General features: G+C 35.0%; 1 protein-coding gene and 1 long non-coding RNA gene across 4 annotated transcripts; one reads left to right on the forward strand and one right to left on the reverse strand.

Annotated features, from left to right (window-relative positions):
* Positions 1-5846: 5846 nt before the first annotated feature.
* LOC134268979 (uncharacterized) lies at positions 5847-8567 on the reverse strand. Its single transcript, XM_062751205.1, has 2 exons — positions 8253-8567; positions 5847-6491 (listed from the first exon to the last, which is right to left on the reverse strand). The coding sequence occupies exons 1-2, from the start codon at positions 8527-8529 to the stop codon at positions 6094-6096; spliced, it is 675 nt and encodes a 224-aa protein (XP_062607189.1). The 5' UTR covers positions 8530-8567; the 3' UTR covers positions 5847-6093.
* A 2146-nt stretch (positions 8568-10713) lies between these two features.
* Positions 10714-16423, forward strand: LOC134268978 (uncharacterized). Of its 3 annotated transcripts, XR_009992477.1 has the most exons (4): positions 10714-11114; positions 11392-11447; positions 13324-13535; positions 16157-16423. It is a non-coding gene; the product is annotated as an uncharacterized LOC134268978 (long non-coding RNA). The 3 variants fall into 3 exon arrangements; XR_009992476.1 differs by lacking the exon at positions 11392-11447 and having other exon boundaries at positions 10725-11114; positions 16157-16419; XR_009992478.1 differs by lacking the exons at positions 10714-11114; positions 11392-11447 and adding an exon at positions 12533-12551 and having other exon boundaries at positions 16157-16420.
* The last annotated feature ends 3679 nt before the right edge of the window (positions 16424-20102 follow it).

Here is a 20102-nt window from a genome sequence, read left to right on the forward strand (position 1 = left end):
CAAAGTCCATATTTTGCTGTTGTCGCTAAACCCAAAATACGTGTCGGATCAGAAAGTAAAATAGGAGGTGCACAATGGTAATATGTAATAAACCTATAAGATTCTGTGAAAGTTTTATTTAATTTCACAAAAGTGGTATAAGAGGATTTGCGGATAAGACATGGGTACCATAAAGCGTAACAGACCGACGGACGGACATAACTATTACTATATACCCTCCCACTTTTCAAGCGGGAGATAAATAAACGTGAAATATACATTACAGGAATGGGTACATCGGGAACTTTCTCAAATACCTTCTCCAACACATTGTCGTCGGAAGCAAATTGAAAGTGGGGGGGGGGGGCTAAGTGCAAAGAAGTTTTTTTCATTCATTCAGAAAATCTTACAAGCTTAATAAAAGGGGGAAATGTCCTTTTCCTAAACATGAATATCCTATTTCGTGTGGGGGAAAGGGGGGAGGTAGGTTCTAACTTCAGTAACAAAATTTTTCTCCAAACACCAACACTTTCCTCTTTTTTAACCTATACTGCGACTTGTCTGTGAAAATGAAAAGCGAGGGGGAGGGGGAGGCTAAACCTACGCAGCAATATTCAATGTCTATACTAAGTATATATTTGTAAAAAAGCCACCCCCGCCGGTTCCGACACTTATATGCTGAACCTGGAAAACAGACAATGGAGTTATTATAAAGGTAATTGTAGGTAGAATGCGGAAATCCTCACGGGGGGGTCCTCTCTCTCTTTATCTGCTTTTTCTAGTAACCATTAATTATTTATGTCTAGAAATTTAATTCACATTAAATTCTATTTTCATTATCATTGTACCACAGAATCAAACTCGTTTATTATACCTCTCGCAACAAGTTGCGTGAGGTATAATGTTTGGGACCCATCAGTCAGCCCTATTTTTTTTTGGTCAGCGCAACTTCTTATAAACTAATGCAAAGAGTTTTGTCGAACTTTCGAGATATTTATAGGAGTCAATGACTCAGGCGCGGATCCAGAAATTTTTTCCAGGGGGGTCCACCTCAGTCAAAAAAAAATCCAATCCCGGAAATTTCTTAAAAACAAAAAAAAAAAAAAAAAAATCAAAAAAAAAAAACGTTAACTCGCCCAAACGTTAAAAACCTATTGGGGGGGGGGGGGGGGGTAGCCATACCCATTTCACACATATTTGCGTTTACCAGGGGGGTCTGCGTTTTCCAAGGGGGGTCCATGGTAACTATTTTCTTGTTTTAGTATATACATTTTTTAACCTGGTAAATTCATGGGGGGGTCCTGACCCCCCCCCCCCGACCCCCCCTCTAGATCCGCGCATGAATGTGTCTGGATTTGCACATCACCAGGAAATTCCGAAATCTTTATTTTTTCGGGAATTTCCGCACTTTTACATTTTGGCCATATCTTGAATATAAAGATGAGCAGTTTGTCAGCGCAATTCTTCATAAACCGCTGCACACAAATTCGTCAAACCTTGCAGATATTCAGGACACAATGTGCATAGATGTGCATATAACTATGAAATTACGATTCCTTAATTTTTTTCTGGGAATTTCAGCACTTCGACTTTTGGGTGTGCGTGGGGTATGTTTTCATTCATTGTGCATAAAATTATAAATAACTTTAAATCAAATTATATTAGGTCTAATAAAGCCAATACACAGTATTTATTTGATAATAATTGATCATAAAGAAATGCAATCTGTTTCCGACGTTTTTCTAAAATTATTTTTATGAGTGTTAATATGCATGTTTTATTACACCCCCCCCCCTCCTATCACAGGAAAATATCTTCAAAAGGTGAATGATTCGTACTAATGCATGCTTTATTATAAATTTAATGAATTTAAACCATGTAATCATAAATTCTATATGGAACATTTACAGACAAGAGTAATGTTTAGTTTTGAAAAAATTACTTGCTTTTTTTTTCAATCAACCCCACTGAGCTTTCAACCTTTGATATTTTCCCTGACCAAATAAAATGATCGGCATGGGCCACGTGTGTCCAAGCATCTTCTACTGTTGAGTTAGCAATGGATTACATGACTTCTGAGTTGCATTTTTCAATAAAAGTAAAATAGGATAATTCTTTCGACATGTGCACATCCCTGTAACGATAGCAGTATTCAGGTAAATTCTTTAATCACTGCGTTTTACGCGTTTTCTCGACCTTCATGGATTTTTGCTGTATATGAATGCATTCCGTGTTAGTGTATTTTCTATACTGCAGCAAATGCATTCAAAAATAATTTAATTCTCGGTATAGTTCCATTTTTTTTTGTCGAATTCTTACTTTTCAAACTTGTATTTGGTCAGTTTATTCAGTTTATGGACTTCTAAAAACTATGCTTTCGGAGATGTGTACATGTCGACAGCCAGGCTAGAAAATCACTCAAGTGAAACAATTCTACAAGGCTATATATAGCAGGTACGGGTGGCCAAAAATCTTCGATTAAAAATGGCGGAATCGATGAAATATGGCGGACAAGGGCGTACAGGAATGTAGTAAGTCGTACAAAGATGAAAACTGATGCCTTTTTAAGAGTTCATGTCAGCTTTAACATTCATCCTTCCTTGACTGAGTTCATAATAATAACTTATATTATCTGAAATTAAAGATTCTGATTTTATGTGCACTTTTATAATATCAACTAGGAAGGACGACCGGATTTATTCAAAACTTAGCAATTGCAGAGAGTTTTTTTGCTCATTAACATAACAAGAGGCCCATGGGCCAAATTGCTCACCTGAGAAGCTTTGTCCATTCCATTCTTGATTAGAAGATTTTCAAAGATTTTCCTATATATTGCTATGTAAAACTTTGATTCCCCATTGTGGCCCCGCCCAACACCCGGGGGTCATGATTTTAACAATTTAAAATCTACACTACCCCAGGATGCTTCCACATAATTTTCAGCTTTTCTGGCCCATTGGTTCTTGAGTAGAAGATTTTCAAAGATTTTTCCCATATATTTTTATGTAAAACTTTTATTCCCCATTGTGGCCCCGTCCTACCCCCGGGGGTCATGATTTTAAAAAAATTAGAATCTACACTACCCCAGGATGCTTCCACATAAGTTTCAGCTTTTATGGCCCAGTGGTTCTTGAGATTTTTAAAGATTTTTCCTATTTATTTCTAAGTAAAACTTTGATTCCCCATTGTGGCCCCGCCCAACCCCCAGGGGTCATAATTTTAACAATTTAGAATCTACACTACCCCAGGATGCTTCCACATAAGTTTCAGCTTTTCTGGCCCAGTGGTTCTTGAGAAGAAGATTTTTTAATGACCCCACCCTATTTTTGTCTTTTATTGATTATCTCCCCTTGTGAGGGGACTTGGCCCTTCATTTTAATACCCCCCGCAAACGAAGTTTGGGGGGATATATAGATATAGGAATCACCTTGTCCGTCTGTCCGTCTGTCCGTCTAGCTGTACGTCCGTCTGTCCTTCTGTCTGTGCAATCGTGTCCGGTCCATATCTTTCTTACAGCGGGACATTAGAATCTAATACTCCACACAAAGATTACTCATGACCTAAGGGTGTGTCTTGACCTTGACCCAAGGTCATTCGGGGAAGTTCAAGGTCACTGGAAGAAAAATTTCATAATTCGTGTCCGGTCCATATCTTTCTTTTGAATAAACTTGGTAGGTTCTCATTTCATACAAAGATTGCCCATGACCCAAAGGTGTGTCATGACCTTGACCCAAGGTCATTTGGGGGAGTTCAAGGTCACTGGAAGAATAATTTCATAATTCGTGTCCGGTCTTTATCTTTCTTATGGATAAACTTGGTAGGTTCTTATTTCACACAAAGATTGCCCATGACCCAAGGGTGTGTCTTGACCTTGGCCCAAGGTCATTTGGGGAAGTTTAAGGTCACTGGAAGAAAAATTTCATAATTCGTGTCCGGTTCATATCTTTCTTACGGATAAACCTTGGTAGGCTGTCATTTTATAGAAAGATAGCCCATGACCTTAGGTAGTGTCATGACCTTGACCCAAGGTCATTTGGGGAAGTTCAAGGTCACTTGAAGAAAAATTTCATAATTCGTTTCCGGTCCATATCTTTCTTATGGATAAACTTGGTAGGTTCTCATTTCACACAAAGATAGCCCATGACCCGAGGGTGTGTCATGACCTTGATCCAAGGTCATTTGGGGAAGTTCAAGGTCACTGGAAGAAAAATTTCATAATTCATGTCTGGTTCATATCTTTCTTATGGATAAACTTGGTAGGTTCTCATTTCACGCAAAGATTGCCCATCACCAAAAAGTGTGTCATGACCTTGACCCAAGGTCATTTGGGGAAGTTCAAGGTCACTGGAAGAAAAATTTCATAATTCATGTCTGGTCCATATCTTTCTTATGGATAAACTTGGTAGGTTCTCATTTCATGCAAAGATTGCCCATCACCAAAGTGTGTATCATGACCTTGACCCAAGGTCATTTGGGGAAGTTCAAGGTCATTGGAAGTAAAATTCATAATTTGTGTCCAGTTCATATCTTTCTTATGGATAAACTTGGTAGGTTCTCATTTCACACAAAGATTGCCCATGACCCAAGGGTGTGTCATGACCTTGACCCAAGGTCATTTGGGGAAGTTCAAGGTCACTGGAAGAAAAATTTCATAATTCATGTCTGGTCCATATCTTTCTTATGGATAAACTTGGTAGGTTCTCATTTCATGCAAAGATTGCCCATCACCAAAGGGTGTGTCATGACCTTGACCCAAGGTCATTTGGGGAAGTTCAAGGTCATTGGAAGTAAAATTCATAATTTGTGTCCGGTTCATATCTTTCTTATGGATAAACTTGGTAGGTTCTTATTTCACACAAAGATTGCCCATGACCCAAGGGTGTGTCATGACCTTGACGCAAGGTCATTTGGGGAAGTTCAAGGTCACTGGAAGAAAAATTTCATATTTCATGTTTGATACATATCTTTATTATGGAAACCTTCTGAAAAACCCAGCGGGGGGGGGGGGGGGGATTTTGTCCCGTTTGGACAGTTCTAGTTATAATTTAAATTCCCCTTCATCCAAGGATGCTTTGTACCAAGCTTGGTCAAAATTGGCCCAGTGATTCTTGAGAAGTCGAAAATGTGAAAAGTTTACAGACAGACAGACAGACGGACGGACGACGGACAAAATGTGATCAGAAAAGCTCACTTGAGCCTTCGGCTCAGGTGAGCTAAAAAGGGATTCACTACAACAGAATATATTATAGAACTTGATTTGCAAATAACAATTTTAGCGTCTGCATCCATATGAAAGTTCTGTTAATTAATGATTGATTGATTGTGATTGTCCGTTGTTTAACGTTCTTATCAAGGAAGGGTTTGGAGATAACTAACAGTATTCAATATCAAAGTCCATTAAACAATACAAAATAGGAGCAGAACAAACACGGACCTCAGAACATCAGTGGTGCGGTCAGGTGCCATGGAGGAGTGAGCATCTCCTGCTGACCGGTCACACCCGCCGTGTGCTCCTTGTCATGAACGGGAAATAACGGAAAAATCCGTCGTCAATTCAGTGTATAAATAATGGACTATCAATTAGTATGAAAAATGTCAGTCAGCATTTGACTCATTGATAAATTGTATTTGCTGACAAGGTCATTGTATCGACCACAGAAATTTCGAAATGATCTAGCATTTTTCACTCATATGAAGACGCCACAACTTGCCGATGGAGAGCTGCAATTTTTGTCCTGTATTTGTCACTAACAGCCATTGAGCAGTGATTGATCTTCTTCGTGCCAGCACGTACAGCGACACAAGACCTGGGTTTAAACGGTTTCATCTGAAGGACCGGTATCCAGGTGTTAAATAATGAAAAGATGCATACAATATTTTTATTTGCAATTGTAATTACATTGCTGCGTATTTGGCGTATATAACGCCATCAAAACTTGTTCATATAAACTTTGTGTCTGTAACAGAGAAAAAGAGTTTCTTAATACAATACAATTGGAGAAAACAATAATAAAAGTAATTTTTAAAAAAGGAAGCAAAAACTACACATGCTTTAATGCTATTTAGATATATTTCTTTTGTATTTCCAAGTATTCATTTGTAATATTTCAGATTTCAATTAATGATGAACCCAGAGAAAGAAGTTCTTCCATATTCATTACTTCTAATCTTTCCTTTTCCAACACCAGGGCGAGTACGTACAAATACTGCATCGCCCTTTGTCACTTTTACAATGGCATTTCCAGTGACGGTATTCCAACCGCAATAAGCAAATGTGCTTCCAACCACATCCTTATTTACAATTAGTTCGCTTGTATACGCTTCACCGCACTCCACACGTGTCACCCAGGTAAACGAATAAAGGCCTTCCTTTGATGCCGTAAAGATCCCTGTGTATTGGTTGTACGCATTGTCAAAATTTGTTTTAATGACGTCATAAGCTATTGTGTGTTGACCTCCAGGATTAGCAAGGTCATTTGACAGATATGCATAAAATCCATTTCCATATTTTTCTACAACAGAATGAATAATGATACATAGTTAATGCTACAAATAAATACCTTATTCATCAAGAAATATTTCAAAAAAGGTAAAAATTCATAAAAATACTAGCTCTGTGCTATGGATAAAAAAAGTTTTTAAGGCTCAGCTTACAACTGATATGCCAAAATATGATAATGAAATAATGATAAATTTGGGTTGTAAATAATGCAAATAAAAAGTTTTTCAAATGTTAAACAATGGAAACTTTCTATTATGTTCAAAATTATACCTTTCATCAGACATCCTCATTAATCTTTACAACATTTTTCGCCTTAGATACATGTACATTATCTTTAAGTTAAATGGTGACTGATGTTATTCAAACTAATTGTTAGATCAATGTGTACACACTGATTTATTTCCGGATTTTGCCGTTATTTCTCGACTATGACAAGGAGCAAACGTGTTGTGTGACCGGTCGGGATGCTCCGTGGCACATGATCAAAGCTCTGGGTTTTTTTAGCTCTGTGTTTGCTCTGATCTTATTCTTTATCGTTAAATCTGAATACTTCTCATAAATAGGCACCGTCAGATGGGTATATAAACCCGTCTATTTCTTTACACCCGATTGCACACTTAAAACTCGTGGCCGACATGTAGCATTCCTTTCGTGGTCTTGGATTTTTTTTTTATTTACATGTATTCCTTGTTTTTGTGCATTTTCAAGGGGATGGGGAGATTATGTACTAATTTTCTTTTATACCCCCTGTTCCTCTTCTCAAAAGGTTTCTCACAGTTGATGCAGAGAGCATCCATCTTGTCACATCCTCTGTGTCAAATTTACGCGCCCTACGTCATGTTATATGTGTCAGTCTACTTATGTTATGAACTGAACAATGTATATTTTGACAAAAAATTAAATGAAAGTGTTTTTGTTTTCTCTGAAAAATTATTTAAATGTGTTTAAAAAATAAGTGCAAGTCAAAGAAAATTGTTGTCAAACTTTATTTTGTACGAAATCGATAGAAAAACGAGGAACCGGCACTTTGTTTACGTTATCAACACGTGTGTTCCACATTCCATATATCACGTGACCTTTTAGCGAGATCTCGCTAGTAGGTCAACATGGCTGTCGGATGGCAGAAAATTCAAAACAATCGAGTTCGTCGGCCTGTAGAGACGATTACAGAGGGATAAGAGGTGGATAAAATGTACAGGTTGGTAGTAAAATATGTCTAGACTTAGGGAATAAACGGTAGCCGAGTGATCAATGCTGGAAAGTGCAGATATCTATCCTCAACCGAGCGCAGAAAATCTTGCGCCGTAAATTGCACCTTTTTTGCACTACTGGATCTGTAGCGTTATGGTCAAGACTACTATATAAAACCATAACGCTACAGATCTGCAGCTATAATTATCCATAATAATTATCCATGAACCATTTTGAATAAAAATGCTGTACCTTGGATTTAAACTTCATTAATACGGATTTAGACATCAATAAGAATTTTATTTTTACGATCTTTAATAAAAGTTCACTTGTGTCATCTGTTATAATTTGTTATTTGTTAAAAAAAAATGGTGGTTCCAGGAGAAATGTAACAAAAATACACCTGTGAATCAAAAATTAATTAAAATTAAAAAAAAGTTTTTGCAGAACAGACGGACGGAGAGGGCAAGAACTATATACCCCCGAATCTTCTTTTATGGGGATATAACAACAACAAAACAAAATGAACAAACTAACGAAAGTATAAAAAAAAAAAAAAAAAAAAGTAAAACAATCTTACTTGGTAAAATGTTTTCTTTATTTTCTTGCATCTGTTCTGTTTTCTCGCCTTCAGTTTTAAGGTTTGAAATCTCATTTGTCACGAGACGTAACTTCTTTTCAATTTCAAGTCGAATCAATGTTTCTTTATACAACTGGTCGATAGCAATTTTTAGTAACTTATCCTTCGAAGGTTCAGTCAAAGAACTTGCATTAGATCTTCTGGGTAGAAAGCTTCCAAAAGCTCCAACCACCAATAATCCAAAAAGGATTATTAATTCTAACACTTTTGGTATCATGTTAGCTCTCTAGTTGTAGTCAGCTATAGCTCAGAAAATGAATTGTTTGCACACTATACCTGTTTTTTCAAGAGTCATGTTTTCATCAGCATCTGTTTTATATCTGTTGGGCAATTAAGCTAGCTTTGTTTATCTGTCTATGTTACAAATGCAACATGTGGGTTGTGTTTTTATTTTCTCCACAGAATCAGTTTTTAGTACGGTTATACTGATTAGAGTGATAAGTACAAAGCTGGATTTCGGGAAACAGTGCATTCAAAAATGATTTTATGAACGGAAAATAGGGGAAAAAATACAATCCTTTGACAGCAAGAATAAATACAAATTGTACTCTTTTACTTTTTTTATTGTGCGGAATATGTATTAAGCTGTTTATAAATTCGAATGTACAAAAATGCAGCAATCAGATTGAAAGTCTTTATATGACTATAACATTTTTTTCTTTGATAGTACAAAGTATTTGGCGTAATATTTCAAATAAAAAGCAATTGATATGGAATGAAACAAACTATTTTTTGATTGCTAGTTTAGTTTTTCGACATAAAATTAAAAGAAATACAAGTACTTATTAAAGTTAAATAAAGCATTTACGTTTAATGTGTATAAGCTTCGTAGTTCAATAGTCTTTCCTCGTTTGCCTGCAAAAATTAACATAAACCTGTATGCAGGGACATTTTCCCCCGTTTTATTTTCGCCCCTTTTCATGTTTGGGCGAATTCACCTTCAAAGGATTTTTTAATTAAGATTTTAATTTTCACTCCACAAAAAAGTTCCATAAAAAACTTTGAAAATGAGTCGTTCATAGAAATTGTAGATTTAAAATAAATGATGAATTATCATCTTTATTGATAATTACAATAATTAATTATCATTTAAATTTCGAATCTTCGCCGTTTAAAATTTGTACAAGAATCTTGTACAACGAGCGTTGACAGAGGTATTGTCTTCCCACAAATTTTTATTAAAATAGAAAATTTTTATAAAAAGCAATATTGTAATAAATTCAATATTTAAGGTCTTCCGTTTCCAACGGAAGACCTTCTACTGATTCTGTTGGTAAAGATTATTAGGGTCTTCCGCTTCCTTCGGAAGACCCTACTGTTATTCTATTGTTTCTTATTATTCTTTTTTTTTTTTCCCGCTCGATATTTGACCGGCGATTTCTCAAAGACCTTTGGACGGATCGTTATGAAACTTTCAGGATAGATAGCTTGTAGTAAAACCTATTTAAACCTGTTTTCAGTTTTTTGATGCATGCCTTTATTTGTGAGTTATTGCCCTTTAATTGAAAATTTTTGATGTCTCGTTTCCACTAAAAATCTCAAAAACGACATAAGATATTTACACGAAAGTTGGAGAACTTGTAGCCAATACATTGTAGATGTGCACAACGATAAAATTATATAGCTGATTTCTTAAAGTTTGGAAGCTATAAAACGGCAAAGTTTAGTAATTTTTTTTCTTTGAATTTTTGCTACTTTTTGTGTAATAACTTTTAAACCGAGAATAATTTGGTAAGAAATATAGAACAAAAGTTGTGGGTAATTACGAGAGCTTTCATATTTGATTAACGAAAAGGGGCTGGCCCCTATAATTAGGGGTTAATAGATCATACACGCTTTTTTCTGATAGCTAAAAATATTGGTATATTATGAAAAAGTTTGACTGAAATAATTTTGAACTTATAAAATCTTGTCATTTGATATAAAAAGAAATAAACTACCAGCTATATTTAATTGTTTTTTATATAAAACAAGTACATGTATGTGAGAAACCTTTCAGGAACAAGTTGTCTACTATAGCCAGCCAAGCCTTTACTGCATGTGCACAGTTTTAATTGATGCACCTGAAAAATATAGTTTTGATTCCATGTTTCTCTGTTTTCTTTTTATTCAAAAATTTTTAAAATGTTGTGATGTACACAACGTACAATAATTAGTTTAGAGGATTTTTTTCGGGGTCTCTTGTTTGTAAACAACGCGCGGCATTGTGGGATATAGGATGGCACTAAAGACGCGATGTACTAAAAACTGATTTGGCTTGATTCTAAATTGTCTGTAAATATTCCAAACAATTGAAATTTTGTATAGCATAATGCATCAAAGTTATAATTTAGTACATAAGTAATTTAAAATACTCAATATTACCATTTAATTAAAAATTAGAACGTCAGGTAAATATCAGATCTTTAGTATATCCCGTTTTTAGTGTGCCCCATCGAGTCGGCGTCGGACTGTGGGAAAAAGAACCAGCATGGCACAAACGTGAAACATAGAATGTAATCTTTATTTTAACATTGATTGCGTTTGTATACACGCTTTATTCAATCCACGGCTAGAATAGTGTGCAGATAAACTCTCTGATTACTTACATATGGAGCATTCGTTTATGGATGTATTAATTCCAATGTTTAAACTGTCCGAAGATTTTGTGTGCCGATCGCGAGGAAATTCTGACGGCGCCTTTGCATCTTTCGTTTATAATTTATGGAGTAACTTGGTAAGAACGCAGTTAACAGTTGTATTTGTGTCTTCGGCTTTGCTGTGGAGTATAAACGATATAAAACACAGGCATTTTGAAAGAAGGTAAGCTTTTTTTCCATATCAACATAAATTTACACATGTTAAATATACAGGAATTGATATTTTCATAAAAGCCTACAAGTTACAACATGTACAAGGTCATTAATTATGTTTACATTAATAAATTGATTTATTTTTTAATTTCTGGTCAGGACTTGGACTGTAAACCCACTTAAGACATTATCAAATCTTTACTGCAATACCTTATAAAGCTTTTGAATAATCTTAAAATTACATCTAATTTCGAATTAAAAATGAGTTAGATACCTACTTCATTTAGATCAAGTTGTGAAAAGCAAGATGCAGTTTTAGCAGCGGTGAAAAGGATAAAATAGGGTTTGTATTTTCTTAAAATAGTGAACCTGGTATTCCTTGCGGTTAGTGTCTGACTGTCATATTGTTACTTAAATTGTTTTGGGGAGGGGATCTGGCATCGTCTCAAACCATGGTCCGGAGTCTAAATAAAGCTCTTTCCTACCCATGGCTGCTTGATCACAAAAATGTCTTAATCTTGAATATGCACACCACTCTATTGTGACGTCATTCATATTCAGTCAGTGGGAAGTTTTGTTTACATCGCAACAATTGACATCAACAGGATATATTTACATTTGCCGTGTTTGTCTACAAAGCCAACTGTGAAATTGATTTGTGAAAACCACACTTCATGAAAAATATGCCTACATGCAATTCTGTGTGATTCTCACACCAATAATTCACACGAAACTTGAAAACATACCTTAAATACAAGACATATTTCATATAATGCGATTGGATTAGACACTACAAAAGCTATATATTGAATATATATTTACTAGGGCTGGATCAATATATCGGTAATCAGTATATATCAATATTTTTTAGCAATACGATAACCGATACAGAGATGCTTGTGTATTGCTCGATTATTTCGACGTTTAATTAAGAGAAAGAAAAACGTGAAAGTGAATAACATTACGAACGACTTATCTAAAATCGGTTAAACGCATGTAAACATGTCAAAAGTGTAGGGTCGCTACGTAAAAGTCAGCAGCAAAAAGGCAAAATGTAATTATATTTGTCAACAAGAGGTCGCAAGTTCTGGCGGAACAATGAGCCTATATATTATTACCCATCTCAGACGGCATCGCAACATTGACCTGTTTGCTACTGTGAAACTTGGAAGCAATTCCGGTAGGTAAGATGGTGCGTCGAAAAAAAAGTCATGGAATGTAAACCGATATTGCGATTATAAGATCTCAATCAGAATTTTGAAGTCGTAGTTTATTTTAACTTTGGTGAAATATTCTATCTGCCATTACTTCCACGAATATGACGTCAAGTGAAGTATCAACAAAGTCAAACAGGTCAATGTGTGATGTCGTCTGTTGCTTCAGAACATCGGGTATTTAGCACCAGTGCCACTGTATTTACATGCACAAGGGCTTGTCTGAAACCTAGGTGGATCAATGACTTGATTTTTCTGAAGAAAAATATGAGCAAATAACATTAATCTTTCATACACTTGTCCATTCAAACTGAAAGAGAATAAAAAAACAAGGATTTAAAATGTTTTATTATTGTAAATTTATGCTTTAATCAAAAAACACTATCACCTCTTAAAAAAAATTGCAAATAATAATTAATTCTCATTTGTCTGTATCGGTAATATGTATTGCATATCGCACCACTGTATTGCAATTTGTATCGTATCGAAAAATTTCTTTCAATACCCAGCCCTAATATTTACCCATCTGACAGATAAAATTATAATATTTAAGTGGCCATGTCTTGTGGTTTGCAGAACCCTTAAAAATCATTCCTGCTCTATGGATCATCACACTTGGAAAAGTTGGAAAATACCTAAATTATTTATAATATGATGTCACGTAGTGCGTGAGCACTACATTATAATAGCTGTGTAAATTTTGTGAGTCGTGCTGTAAAACATGCAGACAAGGTTTCACACTGTGTGTTTGTTATTGACTATTTCTTAATTCTAAATTATTAATATGAAGTCACTATGAAATAAACTTATTGATTATAATTTAATTATACAGTATGTTATTTACCATGTTTACATCCCATTCTAGAATTTATGACTCATGGAGATGTCACTTAGCCTAGCTCTAACTTTGTTTAATTCTTGACACTTACATGAAGGGCCATATCCTTGGTAAGACTGCAGTATTGGTTTATTTGTTTGTTTATTGTCCTTTTAAATATTTTTCAGTCATGTTATGATGCCATCACTATGATCACTTGCTGGCAGAGGCCTGCAAATGTACACAGCAGTGACATGTACTCAGCACTTATGGTTTTTGAGATGTGAGGGATTTTTTTGTGCCAACTGTGAAACGAAACCTCAATTTATACAGTCTCATCAGATCTGAAGAACCTGTTTGAGCTGTCTCCACATCCAGGAGTGGGATTTGAACCTGCCATGTAAGGATCAGCGGCTTAATGCTACTTGATTGATTGTATGTTGTGTTAGATCTTATTCGAGAATTTTTAACTAATATAGAGATGTTACCATATAATGGTAAATGTTTTCAAATTCAAATCTAACTTTAAACTTAGCAATGTGACGGTGTGTTGTGTGAACTTGTGTTAGTAAAACAGTGTATAAGCTGACAATGTTTTTGTGTGAACTCGTGTTAGCCTGACAGTGTTTTGTGTGAACATGAATTCATGTTGTGTAAACTCGTGTTTGCAAGACAGCGTGCTGTGTGAACTGGTGTTAGCTTGAAAATGTGTTGTCTGAATTCATGTTAGCATGACAGAGTGTTGTGTGAACTCCTGTTAGCGAGACAGCGTGTCTTGTGTAAACTCGTGTTAGCATGACAGTGTGATTTGTGAACTAGTGTAAGCGAGACTGCATGTTGTGTGAACTGGTGTTAGTGAGACAGCATGTTGTGTGATATCGTGTTAGTGAAACAGGGTGTTGTGTTAACTGTGTAAGCGAGACAGCGTGTTGTGTAAAGTCCTGTTAGCGAGACTGCGTGTTGTGTAAACTCATGTTATCAAGATAGGGAGTCTTGTGTGAACTAGTGTTAGCGAGACAGCATGTTGTGTATACTGGTGTTAGCAAGACAGCATGTTGTGTATACTGGTGTTAGCGAGACAGCATGTTGTGTGAATTCGTGTTAGCGAGACAGCGTGTTGTGTGAACTGGTGTTAGCTTGAAAATGTGTTGTGTGAAGTCCTGTTAGCTAGACAGGGTGTCTTGTGTAAACTCGTGTTAGCATGACAGTGTGATTTGTGAACTAGTGTTAGCAAGACTACATGTTGTGTGAACTCATGTTAGCAAGACAGCATGTTGTGTGAACTCGTGTTAGAGAGACAGCATGTTGTGTAAATTCCTGTTAGCGAGACTGTGTGTTGTGTAAACTCATGTTAACAAGACAGTGTGTCTTGTTTAAACTCGTGTTAGCATGACAGTGTGTTGTGTGAACTCCTGTTAGCCAGAATGTGTGTTGTGTAAACTCGTGTTAGCAAGACAGTGTGATTTGTGAACTAGGGTTAGCGAGACTGCATGTTGTGTAAACTTGTGTTAGCTAGACATCATGTTGTGTGAATTTGTTAGCGATACAGTGTGTTGTGTTAACTCATGTTGGTGAGATTGCATGTTGTGTAAACTCGTGTAAGCTAGACAGTGTGTCGTGTGAACTTTTTGTTAGCTAGACTGTGTGTTGTGTGAACTCATGTTAGCGAAATAGCATGTTGTGTGAACTCTTGATAGCAAGACAGCATGTTTTGTGTGAACACGTGTTTGCATGACAGTGTGATTTGTGAACTAGTGTTAGCGAGACTGCATGTTGTGTAAACTCAGGTTAGCGAGACAGCATGTTGTGTGAATTAGTGTTAGCTTGACAGCGTGTTGTATAAATTTGTGTTAACAAGACAGCATGTTTTGTGTAAACTCGTGTTAGCGACTGTCAGTGGTATTTTTGAATAAGTGTTAGCGAGACTGCACGTCGCGTGAACTCGTGTTAGGGAGACAGCATGTTGTGTGAATTCATGTTAGCTTAACAACGTGTTGTGTACACTCTTGTCAGCGAGACAGCGTGTTGTGTGAACTTGTGTAAGCTTGACAGCATGTTGTGTAAACTCGTGCTAACAAGACAGGGTGTTTTGTGTTAACTCATGTCAGCATGAAAGTGTGATTTGTAAACTAGTGTTAGCGAGAATGCAGGTTGTGTGAACTCATGTTAGCGAGACAGCGTGTTGTGTGAACTCATGTTAGCGAAACTGCATGTTGTGTAAACTTTTGTAAGCAAGACAGTGTGTTGTGTGAACTCATGTTAGCCTGACAGTGTGAAGTGTGAACTCATGTTAGGGAAAGAGCGTGTTGTTTGAACACATGTTAGCAAGACAGTGTGTTGTGCGAACTCATGTCAGCAATACAGCATGTTTTGTGTAAACTTGTGTAAGCATTACAGTGTGATTTGTGAAATTGTGTTAGCGAGACTGCATTTTGTGTGAACTCAGGTTAGCTTGACAGCTTGTTGTGTAAACTTGTGTTAGCGAGACAGCCTGTTATGTAACCTCGAGTTAGTGAGACTGCGTGTAGTGTAACTCGTGTAAGCGAGACAGTGTGTTGTGTGAACTTTTGAGAGCTGGACAGTGTGTTGTGTGAAATCATGTTAGCCTGACAGTGTGATGTGTGAACTCATGTCAGCGAGACAGCCTGTTGTGTGAATTCGTGTTAGCTTTACGGCTTGTTGTGTAAACTCGTGTAAGTGAGACTGTGTGTTGTGTAATCTCGTGTAAGGGAGACAGTGTATTGTGTGAACTTTTGTTAGCTAATCATTGTGTTGTGTAAACTCTTGCTAACCTGACAGTATGATGTGTGAACTCATGTTAGCAAAGAGTGCGTAGTGTGAACTCATGTTAGGGAGACTTCGTGTTGTGTGAACTCGTGTTATACAAATTAATAAATTATACACAAAAAATGTGACAATATCTTAGAACTCAATTTGATAGCCTATAATTATCTCTTGAATTGACATTTTATTAGTCAAGGAATTATAAATTAAAAAATTTCTTTTTTTTTTTTTGGATAGGTGTGACACATCTGAATTCGGAAATTTGATACAAAGCATGACTATGATTTGCCAAAAGAGCATCTGTTTTGATGTGACAAGAAATAAACAGCATAGTGAAGTTAAGCCAAGTTTTAGTTCATGAAGACAACTTTTAAATTCACCGTTTATCATATATCACAAATATGAACATATCAATTGCTCTCAGTTTTTCAAGTGAAATAAATTTTGTAACAGAAATACATGTAATTACATTGGATTTGGAATAAATGTTATTTCTAAATATAATATTTTGTTTGTTTTGCATGTTGACCTCTTTATTAAGGTCTTCTATTTCGAAGTTTCAACTTACTTATTCTAATGGTTAATTAAGATAAAGATCTTCTGTCCTCAGCAGCAATATAAGATCTTGTAATACATGGATGTGTATTTTTACTGTATAATGTAAGAAATTTGCTATTTTGGCACATGCAACTAAGGCATAACCATGTGCAGGATACCAAGGAATTCCATACAGTGGACATGTACATGAAGTTTTCAAATACAAGATTGACGAGATGTCCAGATTCCTGTCACATTTCAAAGTCAATGAAGCACTAAATCTGCAAAGCTGTGCCTGTTGCATTATCACCAGTGTCTAGAATTTCACAATTTCATTTTCTAGAGCTAAAGACAAACTTGGCATAGAGCATCCTTCAGTATAGGGGATTCAAATGGTTCTTATGTAGGGCAATACTTTAAAATAGATTTGTTTTTTTAATACTTTAAATGCATTATATTTAGTGTGTACGATATTTGGCGGATATTGTCTTTTGGCGGAAATTGACTTTTGAATAAGTTAAAGTAGATTTGATTTAGAATATTTCTTAGTATTCTTATTTATGTGTTTATGTACATGTACAAAACATTTAGCTTTGTACTTGATTTAGTAGTTGCTGCATTCTGCCAAAGATGCTAAAAAAAAAAAAAAACACAGCCCTATGTTATTTGTTTACAGTATACATGTCAGAGAATTTTACACTCCTGTTGAGGTACCACTACTTGCCAGTGGAAAGCTGCAAATCCAAAACATACAAAACACGATCCTGTGTGTTTCTTGTAAAAGTATTGATCTACTTACTGATTGTCAAACAATGGAGATTGCTAATCATTATTATAAACACATTTGGATTACTTAATTTAATTTGTGTAATTTTTTTTTTCGAGTTAAATATTGTATATAAAACGTTTTTAAAGCCATTTTTAAGATGGTGATGCAGCAAAACACCTATGTTTCTGTAATATGACACATTTCGCTACAGCACATGATTGCAACAAAGATGATATATCCGATATCAAAATTCAAAATAATGGAAGTTTAAATGTGTGTACACTTTCAAGAATGCTGTCAGAGAGGGTATCATTAGAACTCATGCTCACACTAATTTATAGAATTCAAGTAAGGGTTTTGGGGACAAAGCAAAAAAGAGAACGTTAGCAAAGTTGAGAATCTAAAAAGAAACTAATTTGCTTATAGCTAAGAAGGAAGACCCACTCGTTGCTTTGCAACGAGCTTTGCTCTAGTTATTCTTTTTTTTCTTCTGCTTCCTAGACCACAACTTTGAGGCCTCATATCTCACTCATTACTCAACGGATTTCGCTCAAATTTTCAGAGGTTATAGACGTTTATAAACTCTATCTGAATGCTGACTAAAATTTCAAAAAGTCACTTCCGGTTTTGAGTTATTGCCCTTTAAACGAAAATTTATAGGCTTTCGTTTCCAGACAAAGGCTCAGAGACGGCTAAAGCTGGAGCAGAAATTCTACTGATTTTAGATAATAGAAGGATTGAAGTTGTGCACATCGGTTTTTGTTTTTCGATTTCTCTATTCAAAATGGCGCAATATAAGGGTCAAAAATTAGAACGCTTAAAAGAACTAAAAATTACTCATGTTTTGCTTTTTATCTTCTAAACTAAAATTATTTTGTTAAAGTATATAGAACATAATTTGTGCAGAATTAGAAGATCTTTCAAATAATATCTCTGAAAAAGGGCTGACCCCTAAATTAAGGGGTCTAGAGGGACCAAAAGTTTTTTCCAAACATCTCAAAAAGTATTGAGAATTTGTTATACATCAAAGAAGCAAAGTTGTTGAAAACTTTATGCTTAATCTAATGGAGTCATCAAAATATGTCCAGCGTCGTCACTTCCGGCCAAACCGGAAGTAGTCGGAAAACGCGTATTTGTGCCATTTTGAACAACGTATGTCTCTGGGAGCTTAAAAATTAATTTTCTGTGCGTCGTCGTCACTTCCGGTCAAACCGGAAGTAGCAAAAAATGGCTTAATTTTGCAATAATTAACATAGCATTAGAGGATTCAAAGCATTTTTGAGCATTATTTCTCTTTTTTTTTTTTTTTTTTTTTTTTTTAAATCAAAGCTACTTCTGGTCAAACAGGACGGAAGACCTTCTCGTTGCTTTGCAACGAACTTTGCTCTAGTTTGTATATATTTTCATTTTTATTACATTTTGTTAAATATGAATTTAGTTTAATAAAAAAAAGAAGAAGAAATTTTTATGAGAAAAATATAAATTAAGTTTCAATAATTAGTGTCAGAATGTAACAAAAAGTACAGGTATTTTATATTGTCAGAATTCAATTTGTCACCTAAGATTTCCTTGTTTATTCAGTATAAAACAGTTTTTATACAGGTGAAAAAAAGGACTTTCTTTTACAAATATTGGCATGTCCAGCTAATGGATTTCTATTGTATTTTGGTAAACAATTTACCTATGAGTTTTTAGAGTCAGATGTTCAATAAGCATGATAATCAAATAATTGCGTAATAGTGTTAATCTCTTTTGTGATTTTGTCTTTTTGTTAAGAAGACCTAAGGGTCTGAGGTCAAGCCCAGGTGTTCAAGTTTACTCAATTACCGTGGCGGTCATTTTTATGTCAAGTGATCACTCTGTTTAATTAATCGTCTTTATTTGGAAAATTTTTACAACTTTCAGCTATTCATTAAGAAATTCTAAATTTTGATTGGCTAAAATCCTGTAATCCAAAGACGCGGAATCGTCGGTGAAAATTCGCCCAAGCTTGGTCACTTTCATCGACGATTTCAAAGAATAAATTTCAGTTATTAAAAATATATTATTTCTTTATTCTTTGGATTTTTACAGGTATGTAAATCATATAATTTTTAGTTAATTGATTCATTTTCTATTAAAGCAATTCTTTTTATGCTCATGAATAAATTTTAAAATATTAAGTATTTTATTGATAAGTATTTTTATGTATTTCTTAATTCTAAATTTGAGCTTGAGTTAAGTTTCCCCTAAAGTTTTTATTGTTGCATAAGTTTTATGCATAGTGACCTCATTTAGTATTTGTATAGTTTATGGTTGTATGTTTTATTGTAATAAACGGGTTAAGCGACAGTCTCAAATAAATGTAGTGTTTTTAGAAATGTAATTTGAAATTTAGCGCCATTATATTCATTGTGCGCTCTTTATTATAAGGAGGTAAAAATGTTGTTTGTTTGTATCGAAAAGCGCTGGAAAAGTAAAATGACTTTAGAGATAAGATTGTAAGTACACAAGCTTTTGATTGTTATGATTACCTTTATATTTAAATGATTTTAGTTCGGACTAGTTTCCACTTCAATGATCTATGATTAAAGTTGAAAGAAAAGTGTAAAAAAGATAATATTTTATTTCCAAATTTTCTCTGTTTAGTAATAAATGCTACGAGACTGTCCGCTGTAACATTAGTAGTTTAGATTTATATAATATCTATGCAAGTGTAGATTTTCATTTTACAGAGGGATTTTTCCTACATTGTTTAACCCTCTGTACAGTTACCAGTATTAACTTTAAAACATATTTTTATAATATTTTACATTGTAGTTGTAACTGGTGACTGTTTGTTTATAAGATTATTAATACACTTTCATCGACGATTTCAAAGAATAAATTTCAGTTATT

This window comes from Saccostrea cucullata, unplaced genomic scaffold, assembly GCF_032062105.1.
Source record: "Saccostrea cucullata isolate Sc308-1 unplaced genomic scaffold, CSIRO_AGI_Scuc_v1 ctg250, whole genome shotgun sequence".
NCBI lineage: Eukaryota > Metazoa > Mollusca > Bivalvia > Ostreida > Ostreidae > Saccostrea > Saccostrea cuccullata.